The 8,236-nt window shown below is 39.3% G+C and overlaps 1 protein-coding gene across 3 annotated transcripts in view; it reads left to right on the forward strand.

Moving 5' to 3' along the window:
• The window catches only part of mdn1 (midasin AAA ATPase 1), a 190,443-nt gene that overhangs the window by 120,139 nt on the left and 62,068 nt on the right, over positions 1–8,236 (forward strand). For all 3 annotated transcript variants that reach the window (XM_043686689.1, XM_043686697.1, XM_043686702.1), the window contains exons 66-68: positions 4,474–4,709; positions 7,233–7,328; positions 7,446–7,540. In XM_043686689.1, the coding sequence (XP_043542624.1) occupies positions 4,474–4,709; positions 7,233–7,328; positions 7,446–7,540 (427 nt within the window). The remainder of the gene's footprint in view (positions 1–4,473; positions 4,710–7,232; positions 7,329–7,445; positions 7,541–8,236) is intronic.

Here is an 8,236-nt window from a genome sequence, read left to right on the forward strand (position 1 = left end):
AATGCATTAAAAAGTTTGACATCAGCTAGGGAAGAAGTAACGCTTAATTTTCAAAATAATTTTATAAGCCTTCTCCTTTGATCTAATATAATCTTTAATTTCCTCCATTAAACCCTTGCTTTCACTATTAGAAATTTTTATTTAGAATTTAGTATTAGAACTTTAGAATTCTGTAAAGGGAATAGAATATGAATGTAAACTAAAAATAACAACAGTTAAAAAGGATTGTAAAAGCTCTTCAGGTAGTTTAAAAAGAAAAATATTAGCAAAGGTGTATGGAACTGTTGCAAGCAGAAATGGGAATAGGAAATAACAATATGATTGTAAACCTTGTGGGCAGCACGGTGGCACAGGTGGGCGGCACGGTGGCACAGTGGTTAGCACTGCTGCCTGACTTGTTGGGCCGAAGGGCCTGTTTCCACACTGTAATGTAATCTAAAAAATCTAATCTAATCTATATTAAGTACTGTCTATCATCACAGGGCAGAGGAGAACAATTCTCCCTGAAATAATTAATAAGCTTTTTAAAGGAAAAGTAGTATCGGGGAAATTAGAGCGACTGAAAGTCATCAAATCCCCAAGATTATTTTCACCATTAGCTGCCCAGCGAGATGGATACAGATGTGGTGTCTGGATTCAAGATCAGCTTTCAAAATTCTACCAATTCTGTATCAGTGGCTGCAAGATGGAAGGTTGGCAATGTAGCCCGGATGTTTAAGCAAGGAGAGAAAAAACTGGAAACAACAAACATGGCATCCTGGGAAAGTGCTGCATCTATTATAAGATAGTGATTGCTGGGAATTCAGAAAATTACTCTGGTTGGACAGAGTGAGCATGGATTTATGAGGGAAAATTATTTTTGACTTTAGTACAATCAGGAAGGGATCTACTGGATATGCTGTATTTGTATTTTTAGAAGGCTTTTGATCAAGTCTAACACAGGAGGTTAGTAATCAAAGATAAAGTGCGTGGGTTTGGAGTAATATTCCAGCATGGATTAGGGGCGGTTTATTATGTAGGAGGCAGACAGTAAGAATAAATGGGTCAATTTCAGGTTTGCAGACTGTGGCCAGTGGATTACATTAATGTCAGTGCTTAGTGTCCAGTTTATTCATGGTCTGTATCATTAATTTGAATGTGGGAATCAGTTGTAGTATATCCTCATTTGCAGACGTACAACCTGTTGAGAATGCAAGTTGATGATGATGTAGAGAGGCTTCAAGAGGATTTAGACAGGCTGAGTGAGTAAACAAGGACATGGCAGATGGAATATAATGTGGATAAGTGTGAGGTTATTCACTTCAATAGGAGTAACTAAGATGTAGAGTATTTCTTAAATGATAAGTGTTTATGTCCAAGACACTGAAAACTAACATTTTGAAAGGAAAATGGTATATTAGCCTTTATTTAAAGAGAATTTGAGTACAAGTACAAAGAGATCTTCACTGGTATAGAACACTAGAGTACTGTGCACTGTTCTGGTCTCCTTGCCAAAGGAAGGATATATTTGTCTTGAAAGAGTGCAGTAGAGTTTGTCAGACCGATTACTGGGATGGTGAAATTGTCCTACGAGGAGACTGGGTATGTATTCTCCAGAGGAAGGAGGGCTTTTACCCGAAACCTCAACTCTCCTCCTTGGATGCTGTCTGACCTGCTGTGCTTTTCCAGCACCCCACACTCAACTCTAATCTCCAGCATCTGCAGTCCTCACTTTTACCTTGTATTCTCCCAGAGTTTGGGAGAATGAGAGTCAATCTCAGTAATTTTCAAAATACTTAAAGGAATATACGGAGTAGACTTGAAATATTATTTCCCAGTGCTGTGTAGTCCAGAACCAGGACTCGTAATCTTAGGATAAAAGGGAAGCCATTTAAGACTTAGGAGATGGGAAACCTCTCCAAGCAGAGTGTGGTGAATCTTTAGAATTGTCTGTCCAGAGGGCTGTGGAAACCCAGTCATTGAGTAAGTTCAAAACAGAGTCATAGTCATACAGCACAGAAGTAGATCCTTCAGTTCAACTCATTCATTCTAGTTTCCTAAACTAAACTAGTTCCATTTGGACAAATTTTGCCTATATCCCACAAAACATTTCCTATTTATGTACCTATTCAAATATCTTTTAAATGTTATAACTCTACCTGCATCCACCACTTCCTCTGGCAGTTTGTGCCACCCTCTGTGAAAAAATTGCCCTCATGCCCTTTCTAAATCTTTTCCTCTCCCATAAAAAATGCCCCCTAGTTTTGAACTCCCCCATCCTTGGGAAAAGACCATTTGCTATTCGTCTTATCTATGCCCCTCACGATTTTATAAGCCTCCTATATGGTCACTGCTCAACTTTTGCTCCAGAGAAAACAGTCCTAGCCTATTGAGCCTTTCTTTATAACTCAAACCTTCTGGTCCCAGCAATGTCCACATAAATCTTTTCTGAACCCTCTCCAATTTAATAATATCTTTCCTTTCTCAGGGCGACCACAATTGTACACAGTTCTCTAAAAGTGGCCTGACCCAACGTCCTATACAACCTGCACATGATGTCCCAACTTCCATACTCAGTGGTTGGAGCAATGAAGGGAAGTGTACTAAACACTTTCTTAACCAATGGCATACAGGGGATATGGGGATGGCACAGGAATATGGTGCTGAGGTAGCTGACCACCTATCACCTAGAATAGTAGAGCAGATTCTTGAGGCTTTCATCAGTTGCTGGCTATCACCTACATTAGAAATTTGAGATTTTATCCACACTTGACAATACAATGTAGACTGATAGTTGAGTGCTCTATTTGGGATGCTGACTTTGGTATAGAATTAAATTGAGATCCCATCTGCCTATTTGTGCTTAGAATATAGAGGATCGAAAGACGTTATTCCAGGATAACTGTTCAGCTATCACCACTCAAATTCTGCTGGTCCTGCATTGATTGTTGCTCATGACCCTGAGCATAGAACCCATAACACAGAACTTCAGCTTGGGATGATTTTCAAAAAGGCAGGAATAACCACACTTTGAGGTGATAAGATTGCATGTTTCAAAAGACGAGTAAAAAGTAGATAATGATAATCCATTTTTTGTCAGCCAAAAGAGTACTTTGAAAGTGAATTGATTCTAAACTGCACTGGCGAAACAATATTTCAGTGAGTGCAAAATCTATAGATCTAATTCCCTGGGAAATTTGGAAACTGAAAAGATTGATCTAAGAGCAAGTTAAATAAATTTTCTTTCTGACAATACTTTGGGATGATGCATGGCATAAGTTTTGGGGATATGGTGACGTATTTGTGATTATCACTGAACTAGTCACCCAGTGGCCCAGGGTAATGCTCCTGGGGACAAATTTCACCACAGCATCTGGGGGAATTCAAATTACATGAATTAATGCAGTCTCCATAACAATGAGTGCTACAACTGCCATCGGTTTTATTGTTGTTTAAAAGAAAAATCACCTAATTATTGATGATCTTTGGAGAAGGAAGTCTGCCATCCTTACCTGGTATGGCCTACATGTGACTCCTAATTCATAGGAATCAGGTTAACTCTTAACTGCTTTTTGAGATTGCCTGGCACGCCATTTAGTTCAAGGATAATAGAAGAAAGAGAAATAAATGCCAGGATGTGCACACACTGTGAAAGAATTTTAAGAAAGTGTATTGTGCTTGGGGAGAAACAGATGACTGACTGCAAAATCTCTTCAATATTGGAGCTTCCTTGCGTCCTGAATGATTACTGTGATTGGTGCACAACTGTATTTTCTTTTTACTCTGTAACCACCAGGACATTAGAAGATGGTCTAGATGGACCTTGGTGTTTTTCAGCTTCAATTTTTCATATTTCTCTCTCAACAAATGTCCATTGCACATAAAATCTCAGATTTCTAACTGTAGGTGATTACCATTAAGTGATCATTAAATTGATTTGCAAGAGGATGTGTGCAAAATAGATTAGGTGCGTTAGTCAGGGGAACAGCAAAGTAATAGGGGTAAGGTAATGGGTCTTGGCTGGCTTACTCTTGGAGGGTCAGTGTGGACTTGTTGGGCCTAATAGCATATTTTCACATTGTAGGGATTCTATGATTCTATGAAAATAACAGCCATTTTGCTAGCAGCACTTCAAAACAATCCAGTCTGTGGATTTATTAGTTTGTTTTGAAATGTTAGGAACCGCTTTCATAAAAATGTAACTTCCCTTTCTTTAGTTCTTGTCCTCATGCATTCAGGTGTATGAAAGTAATAGTCATCATATTGAGTTGTACAAGAGCGCGAGACTTCTGAGACAAAATTTATGCCATTAATTCTTCTCAAAATTGAAATGTAAAGCCACATAATTAAAATTTGAAGTAAATATTGGAGATAGGTTAACTGCCAATTTTCAGGTGTATTCTCTCTTTGCTAAATTGCATTTTATCTTTATTACTGACCATATAAATGTTAATTTGGTTTTGTTTTAATTAAACTATTATTTGTTCACATTAGACACTTCCTTGAATGCAGAGCTTCAGGGTAGTCAGTTATTGATCAGTTCTCTCATCCAAAATACTGTTGAGGGAGAAGAAACCTCTGAGCTCATCCTGCCCCAGGAAGATACTTATGACTTCTACCAATATCCAAATATCCAGGAGGCTAAGAAGTGCCAGCCCATCCTGAGAAGCTTCACCCAAAAAGTGAAAGAATTACTACTAGACTGGCCTGACCATCCAGCTCTGCTACAGGTAAAGAGAATCCAGTTGCTGCACTCTGCAGTCTGCACCTTTCACACCGTCAACATAATTCAGCTTCTCATTTTTTGCGTGTGCTTCAGTGTAAGTTTTTGCCTTCAGTTTTTGTGTTAAGGTGACCCATCTCTGCCCCCATTTTCCTTTTCTCTCACTAGTGGGTCTTCTCTTTAGGGGATAGACCTATATTCTCTGGAATTTCGAAGAATGAGGGGAGATCAAATTGAGGTATTCAAAATGATAACAGTTGTGGATAAAATTGAGGTGGGGCAGAGGTCATTGTCTTACGAGAAGGGGGAGCAACTTTAAAACCAAGTTGAGGAGAAACTACTTCTCCCAAAGGATTGTGAATCTGTGGAATTCGCTACCTCAAAGTCTGGTGGATTCTGGGATAGTGAGTAAATTTAAGGAGAAGTTAGACAGATTTTTAATTGGTAATGAGTTGAAGGGATATGGAGAGAAGGCAGGAAAATGGGGTGAGGAATGGAATAGTGGAGCAGACTCGATGGGAAGAATAGCCTAATTCTGCTCCTATATCTTATGAACTCCCATTGGCTGGGGCTGAAACACAGAATTTGTAAAAGTGGTTAAAAGCCAACAAACATTAGCATGAAATGGGCAGAGATATGCATTAGAATGTTCTACTTCTCTCAGTTTTTGTTCTATATTGTGCCGTTTGCCTCATGGAATGTATAAAGTAAACCAAATACCTTTGTATTTGGACGCATGAGTAAATGCCATAAGTCAACACAAGCTTTACAAATTCAATCGGAATCCACTTTTAGTCATGACAAGTTACACATTGGTTTTTGGTTTCTTTTTAAGCAGGTGTTATCCTGACAACAGTTTTTAATCCTCTATTCCAACTTCCTTTTTCAAAAATGTTTCAAAGATTGTGCTTGGTGACTCTGCTTTTCCTCACCTTTCTAAAATCCGTGACGTCTACACCTGTTGTCTTTTACAGTCTACCAGTTTTACTCTAGTATTGTTACCTGACCTCCAGTTGCTTTGCTTAATGACTTCACTGCCTTCTCTTGAGTTTTACTGCCCACTTCCACATGCTGTATAAACCAGAGGCAAAGTGCTTTACTGGTTCTCTCCTTTTCAAAGAGAATCTTGATCTTTTTCTAAGATATGAAACTTATAAAAGTTGGTGTTCTTAGAGACTGCTCATGCAAGGACTTTAAGAGCTTGTCATGTCGGGACAATAAGCAGTGAAGAAGTCATGTTGACCTTTAGTGCGGGGAGATTTGAGGACATGAATAGAAGTTGCTACAATTTTTCATGGCTATGGTCAAATCACACCTAGAAAGCTGGGTGGAATATTTAGTCTGTGTATTTAAGGAGTAGCAGACTTGTATTGGAGGCAGTGTCGCAAAGGTTCACTGGACTGGTCTCTGGGGTGAGAGAGTTGTCTTATAATGAGAGGCTGAGAAAATTGGGTCCAGATTTTCTAGTTTTTAGATAAATGAAATGAGATCTCATTGCAGTAGCCAATATTCTAAACTCATCCTCTATACTGTAAACACTGAGTGTTTCTGTTGGTTAGGGAATTGAAATAGCACACCTTTAGGGTAGGTGACTGATCATTTTAGAACGGAGATAACAGATCGTACACAGGATTGTGAATCTTTGGAATTGTCTACCTCAAATAGTTGGGTATTTTCCATTGTTAAATACATTTAAGGCTAGTATAGACATTTTTTTTGTCTTGAGGAATTAGAGAAAGCAGATAGGAAAGTGGAGTCGAAGCTCGAGATCAGCTATGATTGTGTTGAAAGGCCGTGTATGTTCGGTGAACCATTTAGTCTACTCCTCCTATCTCAGGATTTTCAGAAAAGCTTGTGGTGTTCCAAAATCAGATACAGGGGTAGGTGCAGAGTGAAAGCTCTTTCTGTTGTACACCTGGTGTGAGGAGAGCACTTGAGTATGAGGGTTTGCTGTCACTGTTGTCTCTGCGTGCTACTATACATTTGAAATTTTATAGTCTTACTGAACAAGAACTAAGTGCTAATAAAAATTAAATAATTAACAGTCAAATATTTTGGTCATTACATGTGGTGCAAAGAGATATGCCTCAGCACTCTGGACTATATTGCTTTCTGAAGTTTTCTGATTGGCTGCAAAAGATTTATTTTTAATCAAGGCTTAATAGATAAGGTTGTGTGAGAAAAAGAAATGAGCTATAATAATATAGTGAGAAGGATGGAGCACTACAGTATTGCTAATTAAGATGAAAATGCGAAATAGATTACATACATTAACATCTGCAGACAATATGTAAATTCAGATTGAACCTCTGAAGTATGATTTAAGACTCTGCCTGGTATTTACTTCAATCTGGTGTGTAATAGTTACCACCATCTTCTATGACTTTGCTCAGATGCTTTATGGCAGATTTATTAGAAGCATTTTGAGCCTGAATTTAGCAGCAAGATGCATGTCTGAAGTTTAAAATGTGGTATGAGCTGGCACATTTTTGGTGTGAAGTTCAAGGCAGGATGATTTTTGTTTTTACAGCTGTTGGTTGTAATGGACAGAATCAGAAGCTTTCCGGTTTCTAGTGCTCTGGCAAAGTTTTTAAATGGCATGGAGATCCTCTTGAGCAAATCTCAGGTGAGCCATTCCTTCCCTCTCATTGACCACCTCACTCAAATTCATAAAAATTTACATTCTAGTGTTTATTCGTCACTGTATTTGTTCTGAAAATACCCAAATATTTTTGTTTTGTAGGACTGGGAGGCGATTGCTAGTAAATCTGTGTCCTTAAGGCAGCACCTTGATGCTGTCAGCCAACTGATCATCCAGTGGCGCAAACTGGAGCTCAAGTAGGAATCACTATTTAACTTCACCACATTAGACAAGTGCTGATCACTGGCTTCATTTGCACTTTTTCCTATGGCAGCAGATTCCTGGGAAATGAAATTATGCTAAACAAATCCTTTCTGTCTAAAAATTACCATCCCTCTAAGAGGAACCTTTTCGAAGTAATCCAATCTAATTTATTGTATCAATGTTGGCTTTTAAACTACCAATCAGTATTGTCATACAGTATGATAAGATCAAGAATGCTTTTGCAAAATATTGATGCAATGCTCAAATATTGGTTTCGGTAGGTTACCTGGGGTTTTGTGGTGTTAGCTACAAAACACTGTGGAGAGACTGAAATCTTGAATCCATATACTCCTTGATGCTGAAATTTTATACCAGCTTTGCACCTTCTCTTCTGATCTCTCTTTTCACTCTCAGTCTCTCTCAGTCTCTCACACGCGCGCTCTCTCACGCGCGCGCTCTCTCACGCGCGCGCTCTCTCGCGCGCGCGCTCTCTCGCGCGCGCGCTCTCTCTCGCGCGCGCTCTCTCGCGCGCTCTCTCTCGCGCGCTCTCTCTCGCGCGCTCTCACTCACTCGCGCGCTCTCACTCGCGCGCTCTCAGTCACTCACACACTCACTCACTCTCTCACTCACTCACTCACTCACTCACTCACTCACTCACTCACTCACTCTCTCTCACTCACTCACACTCT

This window comes from Chiloscyllium plagiosum, chromosome 3, assembly GCF_004010195.1.
Source record: "Chiloscyllium plagiosum isolate BGI_BamShark_2017 chromosome 3, ASM401019v2, whole genome shotgun sequence".
Taxonomy (NCBI): domain Eukaryota; kingdom Metazoa; phylum Chordata; class Chondrichthyes; order Orectolobiformes; family Hemiscylliidae; genus Chiloscyllium; species Chiloscyllium plagiosum.